The 20,905-nt window shown below is 56.9% G+C and overlaps 1 protein-coding gene across 1 annotated transcript in view; it reads right to left on the bottom strand.

Moving 5' to 3' along the window:
- Window positions 1-1,451: 1,451 nt before the first annotated feature.
- TAF3 (TATA-box binding protein associated factor 3) overlaps window positions 1,452-20,905 on the bottom strand; it is a 73,864-nt gene continuing 54,410 nt past the window's right edge. The window contains exons 3-7 of the mRNA XM_055147162.1: window positions 18,821-20,643; window positions 12,011-12,093; window positions 5,722-5,947; window positions 3,507-3,613; window positions 1,452-3,179 (exon numbers count right to left, since the gene is read on the bottom strand). Coding sequence (XP_055003137.1) covers window positions 3,065-3,179; window positions 3,507-3,613; window positions 5,722-5,947; window positions 12,011-12,093; window positions 18,821-20,643 — 2,354 coding nt within the window. The 3' untranslated portion in view covers window positions 1,452-3,064. The remainder of the gene's footprint in view (window positions 3,180-3,506; window positions 3,614-5,721; window positions 5,948-12,010; window positions 12,094-18,820; window positions 20,644-20,905) is intronic.

The raw sequence follows: 20,905 nt of genomic DNA on the forward strand, positions 1-20,905 counted from the left end.
CTCCCACTGACCCGCATTCTTGCCGGGCCCGAGTTACGCAAAGCAGCCAACATCCATGTTGAACTATTTCACAGGGCTGTGGACATTCTCAGGTTTCAAAACCAAACATAACCCCTGCCTTTAAAAGGCCAACAAAAGCCAAACACCAAACGGGAATGGCTGCTAAGGGCCGAGCACCTGCACTACTGGGGCACGCACACACACGCACACACACATGTAGACACACGCACACACACGCACACACAAGCACGGATACACAAGTGCACACGCACACACACACACAACTGTTCATATGATGAAATGAAGTGGACGCTGCAAGTGTGTAGACTGACAGCTGTTGGCAGAGAGCCAGCAGAGGCCAGGGGGAGACAGGCCTAGGGCCGCCGGGGCTGTGACGGGAATATGTCACCCTGCAGCACTGGGGGGTCGGGACCCAAGGCAGGGCCACAGAGCATGAGGGACGGGCGGGGCAGGAAGACGGAAACTTAGCTTTGCCGGTTCCGGTTCCCTGGATTCCAACACAAGGGGATGGAAGGGGGCGTGGGGGTGGCAGGCGAGAAACCGTCCCAGGTCCCCCGCCCTGTGCCCCGCAGCGAGCTGAGAGTCCTCCCTGCGGAGGGCGTCTTGGCCTGAGCTGCCGGGACGGGAATGGGAGAGAGGCCACTTGGTACTATTCCGGGGACAGCCCACTGGGATGCGCCCAGCGGTGGCGGGAGAGCGAGGGCACCGCTGGCTGCCTGCCCAGGGCCAGGAGACCCCTGGCTGTTCGGGACACACGGGCGGAGGCCCCGCAGGTTCCTCTAGACACCACTACTCTGGGCACGCTCTGCTCTGAGGACGCCATGGGGTCGCTCCCCTCCCAGGGACGCGGGGGACACCCTCTGTCCTCGGGGGGTGATCCTCCTGCGCCCTGTGTCTCCCAAGAAGAACCCCCCCCCCCCGCCCCGAAGCTCCGGTGGCACTTCCCCAAGGCTGTCCCTCCCCTCTGGGCGCGGGGGCCTCTGCAGGGGATGCTCCCAGCTCTCCACCTTCTGTGCTCCTCGGGGGTTCGGTCCGCACCAGGGGACAGTTTCCCACCCTGCGTGGGCCGTGCAGGGCCGAGACCGCTGGCCAGGGAAGGGCCGCCTGGGTCCCCCGCGGCCTCTGCCCGAGCCGAGGTGAGACTCTGTATCCCGTTACTAATCCCCAAGCTCTCCGGCCCCCTGAAAACGATTCTTTGGTTTTATTATTGCAAAGGCCATTTATAAATCCATGGACTGGATTTAGGAAAGCAACCATGAAATAGCAGGGACAACAAACTGATTGAAATTCCCTCAGACGGCAGGCTAGGGGCACAGGCCTGGGGACGTGCCCCCGTCCGGCCGGGCGGGCGCCTGGACGTGGCCACTTAGACCCATCGGCCATGCCTCAGGGAGCTAAACCCTAAAGAAAGAAAATGGAAAAGCCACGACGACATAGCCAATGATCTTTATTTCACACCTTCCCCCACCTGCATTCCTCTCCAAAAAGCACTGACGGGCATACCTGTGCATGTGGAAATAATGTATAAAGTATTTAGAATGATCTCGAACGAAGAAAACAAACCACAGTATCTCAACACAGACACTTTGTTTCTTTGTGGGGATAGAAAACTTTTGGCTTCTAGAAGCAGGAGGGCGCTGAGGAAACCCACATGGGGAAGGCCGCCTGGCCCTCGATCGGCAATTTGACATTCAAGGCAGAAAACCTCATTTCTCTAACCACATAATATGTTTTAAAATAGGACTAATTCATATACTAATATCAATTTACTTGGCATTAAAAAATCACAATTTCTATTAATATATGTGTATGAGGGTCGAAGCCCATATTCTGGTATTTAAGATTATCTATTACACAGGCCCAAACTGGGGTTATTTCAGAATCAAGTAAAAGTCCATATTTATTCCAAAGTTGCTAAAATATGCTAATAAAATTAAATTTGACGTTTTACATTAAAAATAAAATATTTGGTTTATCTCTCAGACATCTATAACATATTAATAAATAGTGGGCAGTATAGTAATATAATAAAGTTTGTGATACCCTGAAATTTGATGAGTTTTCTTAAAAAAATTCATAATATACTTCATTTCAGCCTTAAACCACAATATCAATGAACAACAGATTTGCAGAAATAAAACAATATAAACACAAAATGCTACAGCATATTTTTTTTTTTTGTTCTTACTTTTGGGGAATCTACATGTCCTTTGAACAAGAAGAAAGTCAAAGAAATTTACAGAAACAAACAGGTAACAAAAACAACTTCAAATCATAAACTCTGGGATTGAACTGCCTGTTCTCCTTCCAACTGCTGGGCCCTGTCCCCCGAGGTCAGTGACGGGCAGGCCGGCCCTGGCCAGGCCCCTGCTCTCCACTCTGCCTTGTTTTCTGGCCTCTTTGCTCTTGTTACAGTAGTAATTACAGATGTGGCCGAAATCACCGTGGATTTCAGAGACTGCCAGAATTAAACACGATAAAAAATTTAAAAATAGCTATTTCATAAATATTTATTATTTACATAGGGAGGATGAGCCTAGTTGGAAGATTTTATACATGTCAATGAAATGTCTGAACGGGAGCCCCCAGCAGCCAGAGGGGCAGAGCCAGAATGCAACAGACGGGAAACATGTAGGGCCAACAAAATGATCTGCAGAGAAGCACACGGGACATGATAGAAACCCTTTTCTTAAAAAATAGAAGGTATCTCACAAAAGCCTGAACATTTTACAGGTTAGTACTAAAAAGGGGGACTGGGGGGGGGGGGAGTTTCATATATTTTCATCACAAAAATATTCACCGACCCTCAGCTGGAGCTTTCTGCTCCGTCGCCACCTCCCTCCCAGGGAGGAGAGGCTGGACACCGTCTCAGACTAGCGAGCTCATCCTTGAATCCCAGTCCCGGCAGCTCCCAGGCCCTCTCGCACCGTCCTGACTAGGCCCTGGGGAGTGAGGGCCCTGGGCGGGCGGGTTGGGGTCTTATTACAACGCTTGCCCCAGCGTCCCAGGGGCGCTCGGCAGAGAACGGCGGAGGCCACGGCCGTCAGTGAGCTCGGTGCTTCCTCTTCTTGTGCTTTTTGTCCTTCTTCTTGTTGGCACACTTGGGGCAGAACCACTGCATTTCCTCTGGGGGCGCCGCCGTGATCCCGACACAGGGCCTGCACACATCAGAGGGATGGTGTCAGCACGCGCCGGTCCCACGTGTGTCAGCCCTGGACACACGTGTGTGCTGACTGCCAGCAGCTGCTCTCGGTTCTACCGTGTGCCGGCCTGACCCCCCTTCCCAGAGGCACAGCACAAGGCTTCCCCGGCCTGGCCGGGACGGCAGAACACTGGTGGGCCTCTCCCTGCAGAGCGGCTGCCCTCGGTCTGGGGAGTGTGCAGCCCCCAACATGCTTCTCCGGGTCACTGCTAAGTGCAATGCTCGTCCAGGAAACTAAGGGACAGGCAAGGTGGGCAGGCCGGAGCCTCGGATGGGCACTCACCAGTGGTACCAGTCGTCACAGTCGTCACAGCCGATCATGGGGCTCCCGTCGTCGGGCTTGTTACACCCAGGGCAGATCCAGATCTGGTTCCCCCACTCATCTCGGATCTGCCGTTTGCGAGAGGCCAGGAGCGGAAGGCACAGGGGGACGGAGAGGAGAGCAGGATAAACACGCTTTCGGGGAGGGACTCCAGCGGGCAAGGTGCTGGCCTTGCGTGCGCTTGGTTCAATCCCCGGCAACCGGGTCCCCCTTCCCCTGGTCTGGCCAGGAGGGACCCCTGAGCACAGAGTCAGGAGTCAGCCCTGAGCTTATAGTCAGGTGTGTGTCCCCCTTCCCAAAAGCTTATTTTATGCTGTGACCTTAAAACCAATGAACTCAGCTAGAGGTGGACATGCAGACCCCTGGCGGGGTTCCTGGCGCTCTGATGTGCCCCTGACTACCCCGGGACCATGTGAAGGGCAGTGGGGCCTTTCCAGGGAAGGCTTTCCCGACGATGTGTCAACTCCTGGTGTGTCGTCACTGGTGCTTCTGAGCACCTATGCCAGGCACTACAGCGGGCGTGTCAGCTCTCCGTGACCAGGGGCTGGGGTGAGCCCCGGGAGTGCTGAGCTGAGCTCTGACCCTCCAACTGGAGCTTCCCCTCTCCACCATAGCTGGACACGCACGCGGCCACCGTGCGGGTGTCCCCTCATTACTGATTAGCCAAGCCCTGCTCCTGACCCCGCGATAAGATCAAGGATATAAAAGAGTTGTTACTAAGTAACTTTCCATTGCCTCGGTGGCATTTTCAGGCAAGTACAAGCAGTAAAGGGCGAATGCAGGAGGGATTGGGAGGTGAAGGGACCGCGCAGTGGGCCGTGAGTGGGCCACAAACCGGGTGCCTCGCTCGTCCGTAGCCCTGCACACGAGGGCCCGGGTGGCTGCGCCAGGACGGCTGGGGACAGAGCAAGGCTCTGGGCTGAGCCCAGGACGGCTGGGGCGAGCACTCCTTCTGGAAGGTTCCCGAGTCACGGAACATCTGCTTCCAAACACGGCTCAGAGCTGAGTCGTGGTGGCGGGTGGGCGACCTCTACTGTGCCCGTGCAGAGGCCACACGCAGTCATGCGGTCCCGGCGACAGAAGGGCTTGGCCCTCACTGGAGCAGCAGGATGTGAGCTCCCGGAGCTGGCGTGCACTGACACTCCCACGCAGGGCCTGACCCGCCCGGTCAGCGAGGGTGATCTCGCCTGAAGCCCGCGGGCTGCTGCGAGGTGTGCGACCTTCTGGTCTTTTCGAGGGCCATACCTGGCAGTGCTCGAGGGTCACTTCTGCAGTGCTCAGGGGACCATGTGGAGTGGGGACAGAACCCGGCCAGCCCGTCAGCTGCTTCCTGTCACACTGCCAGCTGCACATCTATGTTAGCAGCCACCCGCGGCTCTCTGCATCTGCACTCCAGTCTCGCCTCTCGCCTCCCCTGCATCCCAGGAGTGCGAGGTGTCCGGTGATCCGTGGAGATTCCGGCCCCAAGAGGGCTCCATCCACGGACGCCCACACAGGCCAGAGGGGGCCCGGCCCTGCAGCACCCCTGTGCATCTCCGGTCCCGTGGTGCTCCTCTGTGGGAGACACACCTCACAGACTCAGGGCGGAGCCGGTGCTCTGAGGGCGGGCGCCCTGGGAAGAGGCGTGGGGCCAGGAGCCTGACTGCCCGTCTCATCTGCCACCCCGGGATCTCGTGCCAGCAGAGTCAGGGGGCTGTCCCCTCACCAGCTGTCACGAGACACTGCGGGAACTGTGCGGTCACAATCCCAAACAATATAAACCAAGACAATGCTCTGACCTTCCCTTTCTTTGTTTTGGGATCACACCCCATGGTGCACTCAGGGCTGACTCCTGGATCTGTGCTCATGGAGCACTCCTAGCGGGGCCCAGGGGAATCAAATGGGGCATCAGGCATGAGAGCAGGGTTGGCCAAGTATGAGACAGGAGCCTGACTGTGACGTCATTTAAGGAGGCTGAAAAATTAACGTGGTCGTACTTTTCACGATCCCAAAGCAATGAAAATCCCGTTCTAGTCTGGGAGCCTGACACTGACTCCTGGTCAGGAGCCCCCCAGGAGCCCTCCGGCGCTGAGACCCCTCCAGGAGCCCTGGACCGCCACTTTTCAGCTGCAGGCGGGAAGCAGGCTGCGGTCGGGCTGCCCACCCCAGCTCACCCTCTGAGGACATGTGCACGTACCACGTAGGTGCTGACCGTCTCGGTGACCACGCTCCGGACTGGGGCTCGGGCAGCTCCTGAGACAGTGGGGGCCGGCGCGGGCAGCAGGGCGGGAGAGGCGGCCGGGGCCAGGAGGGGCAGGGGCAGCGGGGCGGGCGTGGGCGCGGGAGCCGGTGGGGGCGTCTTGGGCCTGTTCAGGGCGGGCGCGGCCTTAGCCTCGGGCGCGGGGACCACTTTGCTGATGACGCTGTGGGCGAGAGGAAGGAGAGTCAGTGGGGCGGGCGCAGTCACTTTCTGCCCTCCCCTGGCTTCGGGGCTCGCAGAGGGCTGTGCTCAGGGGACCACACAAGAGAACGGGGACGGCACCCGGTCGGGCCCCTGCTCCCGTGCAGACAGCTGGGAGGTGGGCCTCGAGGCTCCCTCCCACTGCGCAGCTCACGGGCTCACCCCGACTTGCCGCCATGGGCCAGCCACGCTCCATGGAGGCAGTTCTCAGAGGCGGCAGGTTCAGGGCCAAACAGAGGAGCAGGAGCCCCCAGCCTCACCCCCGCCCGCTCCTGACTTAGCCAAACTCCGCTGGCCTGAGTCCGGGTCCGGCCCCTCCCCAGGCGAGCATCTGAAGGGACAGGCCCACAGACACGTCCTCACATGTTCCCACCACCCGGGCCTCAGGCGGCTTCTACATGACGCCAGAGCACAGGAATCGGGTCAGCAGGCGGCACCTCAGAACTCAGGTCTGATGCCAAGCTTGCTCTTTCTGACGGTTTCTTTCTTTGATAAAAGATGGGCCCATCACTCAGAGCAGAGAAAGCAATGTCGAGAGTCAGCTCAGGGAGACGGCGCACGGGACACTCGAGCACAGAAAACAGCAGCCTACAGACAGCACCATCGGGCAGCGTATGGGACACTCAGCTCGCCCCAGCAGCCACCCCAGGGCGGTCCCTGCACTGGCTCCTGGGTGTCAACCACGGACACCACAGCACGCTCCATCTTTTGTGGCAAATGGCATCTCCAGCGAGAATAAGAAAAAGGGAGAAAGAGGGAGAAAGAGAAAGAGAAGAGGAGAGAAATAAGAGAAGAGAGAGTGAGAGAGGAGAGGGAGAGGGAGGAAGAAAGAGCAAGAGAGGGAGAGGGAGGGAGAGTGAGAGGCAGGAAAACAGAGGGAGGGAGAGAGGGAGAGAGGGGGAGAGGGAGGGAGAGAGAGGAAGGGAGAAGGGGAGAGAGAGGGAGAGAGGGGAGGGATCATGAGATCAAGTCTTGTCGCTTAGCCTAATCTGATGGTTACCAAACTAAGCACTGGATTCCCGTGAGCTCTCCCTGGAAGCAGGTGTCCGCAGAGTCAACCCAGGCCAGCCACAGAGGCCAGCAATGGGCCCCAGCATGGGCCGGCGCAGCTCTGCATGCGGCTGGACGCTGGGCAACCAGCCCAGGGTGTTCAGGCCTGGCCAGCTGCTCCTGCCAGGCTTTGCTGGCAAATCTGCCCAGGGAGACACGAGGCGTGAGAGGATCGGGTCTGAAAGGCCCTCTGGGACAGTCTCCAGTCCGGACCATCGTGAGCACTTCCGGGTTAACGCTCCATCGTTACTCCCCCATCCTCTGACCCGCCCTCGCCAACTCTCCTCTTTCACACAATCATCACACAGCTGGTGGCATGTTTCCGTCCTTGGACTCAGGGCTCATGCCTCTTGACTATTTTACACCATCTCCTAAGAGGAGCATCTTATCTTGTCAGGGTCCCAGTACACATCGAGTAGCAAACATGTTCTCTGGATTCAGGCATGACCTATGTGAAGAGTGAAACCAAGGCTTGGAGGAAGCAGAGGGAAATGCAGTTGCTGTAGGACGGCCCCCCGCATGCTCGGCCTATCAGTAACAAGCCCCAAAGGGCCTGGAGACTTAGACCAAGAACCAATGACCAACAGTTCTTCACATCTGCAAAAAGACATATTAAAAATCAATCACTAAAAGCAAACTAAGGGGGGAAAAAAAGGTAACTTCCAGGCCAGAGGGTGGAAGCGGAATCCAGCGGATCACTCAAGTGTGGACAGAAAGGACTGCGGAAGGCCAGCCCCGGGCCCGAGGGAGAAGGGCCCAGAGCCCACTCGGAACAGCTTCTCTCGGGCTGAGTCCGGAGCGTTTCACAGCCCCATACTCCGTGATTCCCACCCTGCAGCTGCTTCATTCTCCACGACTGTCATGGGGGCCGGGACTGACAGAATCTTCTGGATGAAAACTAGGCGAACTCATCTTACAAAGCTTTAAACGGCCTGTCTCTCACCTAGCAATATCCGAATGAATAAACGCATGAGGATGGAAGGAGAAACCCAGCATGGGGCTGGGGCAGCGGGTGGCGGGTGTGTGCTCTGGCTGTGGTCCCGAGCTCAAGGTAACCCACTGAAAGGCGGCAGGGCGGTCTGGGGGCCTCTCTAGTGTGGGGCGTCTCCCGGAAGGCGGTCGGGAGCAGAGGGGACCTGGGAGCAGGCTGGTTCAGAAGCCACTGGGTGCACGGGCCGCATCTGGGGATGGACACAGACAGGCCTCGAAGACCAGTACGTGGGGAGGACAGTGCAGGGGGGAGAGGAAGAAAGTGCGCCCGAGGCAAGAACAGGAGAGCGGAGGACGAAGCCAGGGAGGACCATGAGTGCGGGAGAGGGGACGAGGGGCAGCAGATGGCTGCGGCCCTTTGATGCTGCAGGGGGCCACCTGCCCGGAGCCCCAGGGGCGGGCTAGGAAGTGGACAGCGGCGGGCAGACAGGGGTGGAGGGGGATGAGACGGCATCACTGGCCTTCCTCTGCTCTAGGGAGGCGGGAAGGTCTGGGAGGGGGGAACAGAAGGTCAGTGGAAGCCAGAGAACCCAGAAGGGGCTGAGAAAAGGAAGGAAGGAAGTGGGCGGTGTTCAGGAAGAGCTAGTCCCAGGGTAAGGGATGGTGTCCTTGCGTCCTGGGTGCCCTGGGTCAACTGGGAGGCTGGGATCAGTGTAGGCGATGGGAGGAGACCTGAGGGGCAGGGCCGGCTCCACACTACATGTGTGTTCCCGCCCCCCCCCCCCGCAGCCCACCTGCAGAGAAGCAGGGCCCAGCCTGACCAGGGGAGCATCCTCGCACTGTGGCCAGTGCTCCCAGGTGGAGGGCCTGGCCAGGGAAGAACTGCGCTTTCCTCTCAGGCTGGTGCTTCCGCCAGCGGGATGGAAATGTTCTTTCTAAGCACCCAGGCTGTAAGTGTTTTGATCCTGAAGGGGTCCCAGAGCTGCCGGACACTCTCACCCCAGCAGCTGGCCTCGGCCTTTGTGAGAGGGACCCAGGGACCTCTTGAGTCACTGGACTGGCCAGCTGGGCCTCTGATAACACTGCGGAGAGAAACTTCCCAACTATCATTCAAATCATATCTACAAAGGTGGTCATAAATATTTTAAAACCTAAGTGAACTAATAAGACCTAGGCCCATTAAGGATAAGATCTTCTACAACAAATTAAATAAAACAATTTATTGAAGCCTGGACTCAAGATAAGCTAGATTTACTAGCTGACCTTTTATTCATTTAAAGAACAAAATTAGCTCTAATTGCATTAGAATGGAATCCAGTAAATTTCCCCAAGTCTTCTAATGTGGCGTCCGTGTAGAAACTGCTGTAATTGTTTACAAGTAAGATGGAAATGCTTTGATTATAATCTTTCCACTTGCTTCACTGTGTACTGAAAGCAGCTCCCCAATCCTAACGCCAGTACTTCTGACGCTATGCGCCTGCCTCTGAGATGCACCATCTCTGGCGCTAAAGAGCAGACTAGAAAGATGCCAGGGGAGACCATCAACACCTTCCTCCTGACTCCCGGCAGCAGGAGGGCACGTGTCCCGGGTCTCGGGGAGGTGGGTAGTCTCTGGGCGGGGCCGAGGGCCCCCACAGGGACACCAGCTTGTCACTGCAGCACGGAGCGCAGCCTCAATAGCCATCCTCGGGGCCTGTGGCCATGGCTCTCAGCCCTGAGCTTAAGGGCCGGCGAGGCCATGCAAGGCGGGGTGCAGAGGAAGAGGAAGTGCTCAGCCTTCAGACCTGAAGACAGTGCTCCAGAGCTCGGCAGGGACTTCACACCCACGGGCTTCTCGGCTCTGCCCTGCAGCCTGCTCCAGAAACACAAACCCCGGTGGCCCCGAGCCTGTGAGAAAGTCCCTCCCGGATGGGGCACATGCCCAAGCCAGGCAGGGCCCCCTTCCTCTCTGACCACAAGGCCGCCCGGCCACCCAAGTGAACTACTAAGACCCAGGCTTCTGAGGACTGAAACCAACCTGGGGGCCTGATGGAGGCAGAGGGTGGGCGCTGAGGACCGGCCCCGGCAGGCTTCTGAGCATGAAGAACCAGCCACCACCGAGGCCCATCGGGGCCACAGCAGAAGGCAGACAGGACAGGACTGGCTGAGTCCTGAGGACACACAGCCCTGCAGACCCTGCCGACAGCCACTCCGTCAGCATGCCCCCCGCCTCCTGCTTCCCTCCTCTCCCTCCGCCCTCTCCCCTCCAGTCCCCTCTCTCTGCCCTCTCTCTCTCCCCACTCTGCTCTCTCCCTGCTCCCACCTCCTCCTTTCCTCCCTCCCTCCCTCTCCCTCCTCCTCCGCCCTCTCTCCCTCTCAGGGGCAGCAGTGAAGTGCTTCGTAAACGCTGTCAGGCTGCCTTGGGGGGCAGTGCTTTCGCCATCCGGCTGGACATGGAAAGCGAGTCTTAAACTGAGAAAGAAAACAGGAGAGCACAGTCCTGTGGGCCCTGAGAGGCCGCATTGTCGGCGGCTCCGTGGGACAGGGGACAACTCCATCTGCCCAGACATGGTATATGGAGGCAGGAACAAGGCACCCTGCTGCCAGGAGCAAGAGTGAAGAACAGAGGAAGCGCCCAGCATCGGAGCAGAGGCCGAAGCCTCCCACGGGAGAGGAAAACCCGGGAAAGCCTTTTCCCTGCCCTAATTTCAAAAGGCTCTCTGCCTGCCCCCCAGCAGGAAACGAGCCCCCCTCCAGGTTACGCCCCCTGACCAGCAGGACCCCACACGCTCACGGAGGGGGGGCGTGGAAAGGCAGTCCCAGCCTTGCCCCTACCCCTCGCCCCCTCCAGGAACCAGGGCTCTGTCCTGGACGCTGCCTCTGAGGCTGCTCTCACTCCGGCAGAATGGCGTTTCTCACAAACGCGCGGCTCTGTGTCCACTTTCCCACCTGCCCCACTGGGGAGCCACGAAGGGCAGCGGGCCGTCTGCTGACCTCTTAACTGGCCCTTGGCTGAGCTACAGTTTATCCAAATCCCTACGACCACTAATGTGGACTCTTTTTTCTTGCTCATTCTAACTTAAAATATAAAACAGTTCACTTCACTCCTCTCTAACTATAATTAATTCAATTTAAAGTATTTTCTTGCATCTTGCATCTCCTTTTGGTCCAAAAATGAGCTGTCATATGTGAGGGTCCTTTACCTAAAATACCTGAAAGTTTCTATGCTATAAAATGCTTCACTTTTGGGAACATCTACGTGGTTTCCCTAACACTGGACAGACGTTCTTTTCTATCTACGTGGTTGTTCTGGGGCTGCCCAAATGGTGCCCAGAGGTCGGGGGACACTTCCGGTGACTCTCAGCCGCCCAGACCAGTGGGTGACGTGAGGGCCGAGCCCCGTGCCAGCCACGTTCCCACTGAGTCTCTGCAATGCAGACCTCTCCATTTCCTAGCTACCGGGAGGAACAAACGCGCACAGCGGGCCACGAGCCTGCACCCTCAGCTGAGAGTCGCCGGCAGACACAGGGCATGGCTTCAGAGCAGAAGAAAGGCTTTTCACTGTGACTCAAAAGCAAAACTCTGCTTCACCACTTTCCTGGGATCACAGAAAAGCAGAGGTCTGACTGCCGGGAAGGTCCCACAGCGTGTGAGGGTGTCCACGTCCAGCTCCCCTCCACACAAAGCAGGCAATGGGAGCTCCTGTCCGATGGCCCCACGCCCCTACGCCCGGCAGCGGCAGAGGACGGAACGGCATCCTGAGTCAGGAGAGGCCCTTCCTTCTCAGGCACGCGAGAGAGGACAGAGCCTAGGGACCCTCATGGCACCGGGGAACACACAGGGGATCCGTCTAGCCCAGAGTCTCTTACCTCCAGGTAACTGTCCAGGGCTGGTCTTTGCAAGGGAAAAAAGCAGGGAAAGCATTCCAGACTCCGAGGAAGAAGCCAAGACACCGCAGAACTCTCAAACAGACGCGGGACCCTGAATGCCCCCACCTGCACTGTAGGCTCCTACTCATCCCCGGGAAAGGGGACCGCCTCCCCCGACTCGGAAACTTTGTACTCACATCTTGTCCTGGCCGGCTCCGACGCGGAGAGTCAGTCTGGGGATGACAGGGCTCGGGGCGGGGGCAACCGGCTCCACTTTGATCTGTCAGAATCAGCACAGCACAGTTAACAACTTTTTCCTTCCTTCTGTTTTGCAACAGAGGTTCTTCCTACCCCTTCTCCCACTTGGCCATCTCCACAAACTTGATAAACAAGTTTAAGCCTCAGATGTGGTGAACACGCCAGAAGCCAGAAGGGCACCGGGGTGGCGGGAAACCCACGAACTCGGAACCCTTGATTTGAACAGGGCAGAGATTGTACAGGTTTACTTAGTTTGAATTCATATCTTAGGTTTGCATTGTTCAAATTTTCCAATAAAACATCTAGATAATTGGTTGAAATGTTTACCAAACAAATGTTTCTAATCGACTTAACAGAAATGGGGAAATGCAGTGATGTTATACTACAAGACAAACACACCTCCTTAGGGGACCTGAAAGTAGAGATCATCTTGTGTTTGCAGTACCACATAAGACAACAAAATGCCACAGACAAGTGCAGCGTCAAGCTGCTCACTTGGGGAGCTCTGGGGTGGGGAATGAAAACATCTGAAATACTACAAAGAAAAACTGTTTTCCGAAAAGACTTATGGTGAAGTAATGGCTACTGGCGAAGTGGAAGAGGTCACAAATATTGGAGCTCCTGTCCGTCAGAAAGCGAACAGGCGGTTAGGCAGGTCACTAAAGTGCCTCCATCCTCACAGTCTTTAGTTTTCAGACGCTACAGGTTTATCTCGTGAACAAAGAGTCCTACCAAAAGCCAGGCTCCAAACACCGAGCCCGGAGCCTGCCAGCAGGATTCTCGCTGCTCTGTGGGTGACTTGCCCTGCGGGGACGTCCCAAGTACCGCAGGACACCCCGCTCCCCCGCTCGAGACCACTCTGCTCTCCAGCGAGTTGCCAGCTATGGACTTAACTGTATTTCCAGCTCAAGAAGTCAGTCATAATGGAACAGATGGTGGTCCTAACGGGGGGCGGATGACAGAAAGCTCAGTACGTGCCACCCTATCATTACTAGACTGTGCAGAGATCCAACCTACTGTTTTCAAATGTCCCCTTCTAGAGTTTTGTTTTGGGAGCTACACGTGGCTTTCCTCAGGGATCACTCAGGCTTGAATCCGGGTCATCCCCGTGCAAGGCAAGCGCCTACCCGCTGGACTGTATTTCTGGCCCTCAGAGTTTTCCTTTTCAATCAAATCTCCCACGAAGCAGTATGGTTCCAACCAGTCTCTTGAAACACACCTGGATGATACTGAATAAACGTTTATTTGATTAACAGCCTCTCCTGCCTCATAGGGTCCCATCATTTGTCCAGTACCAAACAAAAATTATTCTCCAGAGCACCCGAAAGGAACCCAAAAGGAGAATAAAAGAATTCTGTCCACATCTTCTAGTTGAAACTCCCATTTCACCCACACCTTCACTGCCAACGGTCCCCGTGGGAAAGCAGCCAACGGAGCTGTGGGCAGGGCCATATTGGACTGTTGACTGTTTCTCGTGCCTAACACTGGGTCTGACACATACAAGTGTCTAAGATCACTTGCCTTGACACTCCCAGGCCCCACCCACGGTTTCCTTTCCTCCAGTGCCAGTCAAACCTCACAGAGGAACGGCAAGGTGGCCAGGTACTAGACCGGAGTCCCTCCCTGCACGACTCGGCCCAGAACTTCCCCCTCAGTCTAGTCTTCTCGCTTCCTTCCAGCATCTCCAGCTTGGAAGCTCCTGAGCGGCTGTGGAAGTACGCAGCTGTCTGCTACCCGCCAGCCTGCCCTGGCTTGCTCCCTCTCGGCAGAGGCCACCTTTCTCAGCTCAGTTCTTTGGTTCCAACAGGCCAGAGGCTTCCCTCATGGTCCCTGGAGCAGGAACAGAGCGAGACCCACATGCCCTCACTGTGCGGGTGCGGTTCCGTCTCCCCTCTCTGCTGAACAGAGCTCCACGTCTAAACAGTCTCCAGACCCCATGGGGCGTCCATGCCCCCTGCCCTGTGCCACACTACGGACTCTTCTCCCTGCTAATGCAGACGTGCTCTTTGCCAGTGTCATTCATGAGTGCCATATGCTTGTGGTGGCTTGGGTTGGCTGCAAAATATATTCTGCTCTGCGGAAGGTTAACTGGCTTATATGGAAACAGAGATAAACTTTGGCCTCACTTCGATTCAACTAAATGCATTAGATTTTTGATGCCGTCTTAAATGGCCTGGCAGGGCCAAAGAACGGAGACATGGTTTAGCTGGGCCTCACTACAAACAAAAGTGATAGGATATATTGTATTTTTGTTTTTGCTTTTTGAAAGCACCCTTTCTGGGGGGGAGATCACCCCAGAAATGGCAGGGTTGGAGGTCAGGCCTCCCACATGCAAAGCCTGCACTCAGCCCGTTGAGCTATCTCTGGCCCATGAACAATCCAAAGTGCTCCCTGAGCTCAAGCCTTGCTGGGGCTGACTTTAGATGATGACATCTGTGAGAGGTGGGGCGTGAACTCCACCAGGCGCAGGTACAGGCTGGTACTGTCCCAGGAAACGGGCATGTGGTAACCCTGCCTGTAAGTACTTAACAACCTTAGCCTCGTTCTTCCAGGTGCGACATCAGATTGATCCACCAGATACAAAGTCAGGCCAGCAAAGAAAAAGAATCGATCAGGATGTGAAGTGCACAGTGAGAGAAAAGGCAACTTCTAGATAGCAGTGTCTCGCCAGCCTCCTGCCTCGAGTCACTCTCCCGAGCCTGCTAACACAAAGCCTGTCCCACACCTGAGCATCACTCCTCAGCTCTCCTTCCTGCTCGCAGCGGACTCAAGAGCAACTTGGGTTCGTCAACGGTAGGACCATCGCAGTCACACTCTGGGGCCAACTCGAGCTTCCAGGGGTTAAAATAAAAGAACAGCACTTTCGGAGGAGGCTGAGGACCGGGCCACGCAGAAGAGCATTTACAGTGGATTACTAAGCTTCCCGATTCACCAAAGAAGCAAAGTCCAGTAATAGAAGGCTCCTTTGTAGCTAACTAAAAATACATTGTCAGTGGATTTGTCCAGTTTTATGTATAAGCAATACTTCTTTCACCTGAACTAATACTAGTACTCATCTAAGCCCCTTATTGCCATGTGCTGCATTTTTTTTGCTAATCTTCAAGGATTTAGCTTCTTTGCCACATACCTCAGGGCACCAACTGATAAAGCTCTCACTCTCCATTTTTCCAGGACACCAGCAGTGCGGCCTTGCAAAAAATGAAAATCGCTCAAGAGATTTAAAGGAGAAATTTATTTTTAAAATCCTGACTTGAAGCAAAGAGGTGGATTTTTAAAAAGCTTATCTCTAAAGAATCAGTTTAAATTTAAATTCTATCTTGGAACTCTTTCATGCATTCCAGCTTTAAAGTTTATCTTCTGACACGGACTTTCTGCAAAGGTAATGGGCAGCTTTGTCAATATAATCTGGCCAAGTTTTTATTTTTTAATGTTAAACTTCTTTCATCACACACACACACACACACACACACACACACACATACACGAAACACCCAACACACACATGTGTGCCAAGCCATTCAGATTCTCATTTATGCTAATGTGGGAGAAGAAGCCCCAGAAATATTGATGAAAAGCTGAATGTAACAGTCTAACATTTAGGCAGCTGAACTAGGTCAACTGGCTTCCTTGGGCTTTCTTAGCAATTAAGGTCCTGCAGACGCATAGTCCCAGGAGCTTTGGGAAAATCAAAAAGGCAGAGGGAAAAGATCTACAAAACCAGCAGCATAGGAGGCTGCAGGCAAGGAAGTGGGGCGGGCCTGGATCCTGAACCCCTGCTTTCCTTGGGAGCAGGTAAGGTAAGGGAGAGGCCCCCTTTAACTGGCCCGTGTTGACCAGAAGCCCTTCATTTCTCCACGTCCTTATGAGAGCTAATGAGAAAAGGCTGGAAACAAAATGGCATTAAATAAAAGAGGAGAATGAGGGGCTGGAGCCACAGTACAGTGGCTAGGGCACTGGCCTTGTGTGCAGCACAGCCGGGTTTGGTCCCTGAACACAGCGCCAGGAGTTAGCCCTGAGCACCACCAGGTGTGAGCCCAAATGAAAAAAGGAAAAACACAAACAGGAAAATGACAACCGTCTTTTGTCAGAGGCACTGAGCAGGAGCAGGAGCGAAGCTCTCACTCTCCAGAGAGAAGAAGTGGCTTCCACTGGCCAGAAGACGCAGGGAGGCGATGCGAGGGGCTGGAGTGCACCAACACTGCACTCTCCAGGTCCGCCTCTGCCTGCCCTAATGTCCCCACTACAGGAGCCCGAGGGGCTGAGGGCTCCGGTCTGGGGGCCGAGCTGGGTCCCCTGCTTCCAGTGGTCCTTCTCACATGACTGGCCTAGTCGACTGAGGAGCCCTCGGCACGAGAAAGCAAACACGGTTGAGTGAGGGCGGCTCTCAGGGCCATGGTCTCCGCAGAGAGCTCAGGGCGGTGGGACATGGTGGACACTAGGCCAGGCCTGCAGTGCCCACCCCGGGCAGTCGCCGAGAGGCAGCTCGTGGCCCCGGAACGTGCAGACTGGACGGGTCCCAGGTAGCGATTCCTTCCTCGCCAACAAATCACAGCCCCGTGTGTGGACAAACCGACGCCCAGCTGCAGAGGCCTCCCCTGGCCTGGAACGGGGCCTTCACTCAGGGCTGCCCCAGGGGCCTGAAGAGAAGGCGGGAAGGCAGTGCCCAGGGCGGTGCCACCCTGAGCCTGGCACCGAGGGGCAGGGAGGCAGAGGTGCAAGAGCACTGAGCGGCGGCCGGACGCCAGGAGAGGCAGGCCAGGACAGGCTGCCAGGCCACCACTGGGTGAGAGCAGGAGACTTCCCCCGTCGGCAGGTGGGCGCCAGCCCCTCTCCTGCAGCTTACACGCACCCCTGTCAGTTCTGACACGGGAAGAAGTCTCACATTTCACTTGTCCTTCCACAAAGCGTGGAGGTTCTGAGAGAAACCTTGGGAAGGAGTCTTAGACAGGAGTCCCATGACAGTCCCGTGAAACGAACGACATCATGCCAGAATAACACCCATCACAGACATGAACATTTGCATAAAAACCCTTAACTGTTCTAAGCATGTCCTGTGCCTTAGTGGCCAGCCCGGGGGGAGGTCAGGCTTCCCGAGCCCCAGGCACCGGGTCCATGAGCACCCCTGATCCCTGAGTGAGGTCTGGTACTGCCCGGAGGAGGAAACTAACGCCCTGGCTCCCAGGCCGGCCTCAACCCACGTGGTTACCAAGTGCAGTGGGCACCTTCACAGCATCAGCTGCTCGCCCCCTGCCCACCCCCACCCCCCGCCCCTGGCTAAGCCTAGGGCTACCCCTAAGAACGTCAGGATTGGAACTCAGGACAAATGGCTTTTCCTAACTGCACCACCTCTCTGTCTAGACGCCAGGGCTGGACACACAAGTCAGCCTCTCTCAGCCATCACCCCAGATGCGGCAGGGCCCGTTTTGCCCCCAGCTGGGTAGTGGGGGGACAGGCCGGAGCTAATCTCAGCCTTCCAGGGGGCGTGGAGAACAGTCTGTCTGAGGGGCTGCGGGCCCAGCAAGCTCTGGGGAACACAGGTGGAGATGGGACTCTGCATACCAGTGACCAGTGTCTCGTATCTATACGGGTAACACTCCCTGCTGGGCCCGAGCTAGAGCAGTATCCGGGGAAAGACACGTGCAAACTCTCACTACGCCCCTCGAGGCCCCCCCAAAGACAATGCTGAGAGACGTTTAGAAATAGAAGCAGGTGCCTGGGTCTTGCTGAGTGCTGAGGCCTGGTCACTGAGACCGGCATTTCCTCTCTGCTTCTTTATGGCCACACGACAGAGAAGAATGAAGTCAGGCGGAAAAACATGGAAGCTGCCACCTTTGCTTCTTGGCAGAAGGAACTTTCCTAGATAAAAAATCCTGCAAAGGTCTAGCTAATAGCCTGCTGGCTGTCCAGTGTGCCACATCTTACTTCTGTGAGCACCCTCAGTGGGTATTACTCGCCAGCCAGCACAAGAAGATCTCTGCATGGCCCCACGAGGACTTGAGAAGAGTTTAAGCCCAAGCAGTCAGCCACCGTGGGATCTAAAGGCCTGGGGCCACACCCCCAATCCTGCAGATCCGTGGCCAGTCACAGCTCCTCTGGCTGTGTCTGGGAAAACCGAGTTTTCTGAGTTGGACAGAAACGGCGATTACTCTGCCCTCCGCCCAGGCTGCTGGCTCAGGCCATGCCTCAGAAACATGTCCCCATCTTCCGGACGCAGAGCCTTGAAGGAAAGGGAGGTGGCAGAACTGCAGACGGCCAGAAGCAAAAAAGACTGGCAAAAGTGGCTTACCCTAAAGGGCAGAGAGTGAGGGAGGAGGGCCCCGGAGGTGTGCAGACCTCGACCCCCTGCTTGGGGGGGGGGGCGTGCGCCCTAGGGAAAGGGGTGCCTGGCGCTTTCCAGCACCCAGGAGCTGGGGACGGATGAGGAGGCTGTGGGCCTGATCTATACAAACCAGCAGACACACGCTAACCCTGCCGGGCGGGAACACAGCCTGGCACAGAACCCTCCCGGAGGCGCCGTCTGCCTTTTCCCCGTGCATCAGGGGCCGGCTTGGAAGCCCTGGGCTGTACGAGGGGGAGTTTTGTGGCTCACGGCTCACATTCCTGGGAAGCTCTGGGTGCACCTCCGGATGGCAGAGGCGGGGCCGGAGTCGCAGACAGCGGGGAGGGCGTTTGCCTTGCACAGGGTGTGCAAGGCAAGTGCTCCCGAGAGCAATGCCGGGCGTGCCCCTCCCAGCGCGGCCCACACTGACCTTCTCGTGCCGGTGCTTCTCCTTCTCCCGCTCGCGCCTCTCGCGCTCGCGCTTCTCCTTCTCCCGCTCCTTCTCTCGCTTCTCCTTCTCCTTCTCTTTCTTCTTCTTCTTCTCTTTTCTGTCCTTTTTCCTTTCTTTCTCCTTTGGTTTCTCCTTCTCCTCGAACAGTTTTTCAGGGAGCATGGGCGAGAGCGAGGGGAACAGGGCCGGGACCCGGCCAGGGCCGGGGGGGCCCGCCAGGGCCAGGGCCACGTCCTTGGGAGGCAGTGCCAGTGGCCCGGCTGCCAGGCGCAGCCTCTCCTCCCGGCCGCGGTCTCGCCCTTTCTCCTTGTCTCGCTTCTCCTTCTCCTTCTTGCCCCTCTCGCGATCTCTCTTCTTCTCCTTGTGCTTCTCGCGCTCCTTCCTCACGAGGCCGTCTTTCAACCTCCCCTTGGCGTCCCCCTCTTCGAATTCTTTGAGCCGGAAGCGGTAGGGGTCGGCGTCGTCCTCCTTGAGGAGCTCCTTCCAGGGGCACCTGCTCTCCTTGCCGGGCTCCCGCTCCCGCTCCTTCAGGCGCTCCCGCTCCTTGCTCTTGTCCTTGCTTCTGTCCCTGTCCCTCTCCTTCTCCCGCTGCTTCTCCTTCTTCTTCATCTTTGTCTTCAGTTCCTTCTTCAGCTTCTTTTTCACTTCCGCCGACGGGGGCAGCTTGGCCTTCTCCTCGTACACCTTGGGAAGTGGCTCGGGAGTCGGGGGGGACACGGAGGGGGAGGAGAGGTAGGGGAAGCTGGGGGGCAGCGCGGGCGGGGTGCCCAGCTTGGCCTTGCGGACCACCTCGTCGATGGAGGCGTCCATAGTCCATGAGTTGTCAGAGCTGGAGGTGCCCCCTGAGAGGGGCAGCTGGGTGGGCCCGGACCGGGCAAAGTTGTTGGAGGGCGGGGGGCCCTTGGGGGTGGTGCACTCCGGCCCGGAAATCCTCTTCGGGCTGGTGAAGATGTCTCCCTCTGACTCCGAGCCCGAGGAAAACTCAAAAGGGTCGGGCTCGCGCTCAGCGCATGCGCGGGCAATGACAGCGTCGATGGAGTCATCGATGGTCTTATCGGCCACCAGCGCCTTGCGTGGCTGGTTCTCACTGTTGGGCCTGCCTGCATCGGGCACGGCGGGCGTCTGTCTGACCTGCACACTGGTCTCCTTGCTCACCCTGTCGCTCACTGGGGCCACGGGAGTCCTGTTGGGGGTGTCGGGCCGGACGGGTGCTGGAGGCGGGTGAGACACAACCTTGGGGCTCTTGGGACTTTTGGGGCTCTTGGAACGCCCAGGGGACTTCTTCTCTTTGGGCACAGGCTTGGGTGACCGAATTGGACTTCCGACCACTGCTGGTGACTGGGTAGTTTTGGGCGACTTCGTCTTCTGCCCCGGAGAGCCCGTTTTAGTCTTTGCTTTCGGAGTAAAGGCCTTTGAGTCCAGTGGCTTCGCGGTTGGTATCTGTGACTTTGCCACAGGTGCCAACATGGGCGGCTCGGGCGACGGCGGGGCGAGGTCTGCACTGTCTTGCACATGCACGGGGGAAAGCATTGGGGGGATCTTCTGGGCATTGATGGAGCTGAGGGGCTCCCGTGCTTCCACCAAGACCAAATCTAAGGCGGGGTCCCCTTTGGTGCTCAGAAGGCGTGGCCGCTTCACAGCAGGCATTTCTTCCGCTTCAGGACTGTCCAGTGGTCTTTTACCCAAGAAATTCTCATCATTAATAACCTCCTCCTCCTCCAAGTCCTCATCTTCTTCCAGGGGAACCTGCATAGGCTCTGCCGATGTGCCCCCATCAGTGGGCACCTGCTCCTCTTCTTCTTCTGCAAAGGAAGAAAAGAAAATGTTCATGGGAGAGAACTCTACTAGACAATGGCAAGGGCCAGGCAAAGAGAATCGACCTCCACTCTGACCACAGAACACGGTCAACAAGGGCGCTCGGGCTGCGATGCGCTGGGCGTGCCGGTGGTGAGCACAGGACCCCTGTGCCCCTGCAGCAGAGACAGCTACCCTCTGCACACGACAGCACCTCAGGAGAAAGGTACAGCAAGCAAAGTGTCGAACCCAAGACTGTGCCTGCACACT

The sequence above is a fragment of the Sorex araneus genome, chromosome 9, assembly GCF_027595985.1.
Source record: "Sorex araneus isolate mSorAra2 chromosome 9, mSorAra2.pri, whole genome shotgun sequence".
NCBI classification, from domain to species: domain Eukaryota; kingdom Metazoa; phylum Chordata; class Mammalia; order Eulipotyphla; family Soricidae; genus Sorex; species Sorex araneus.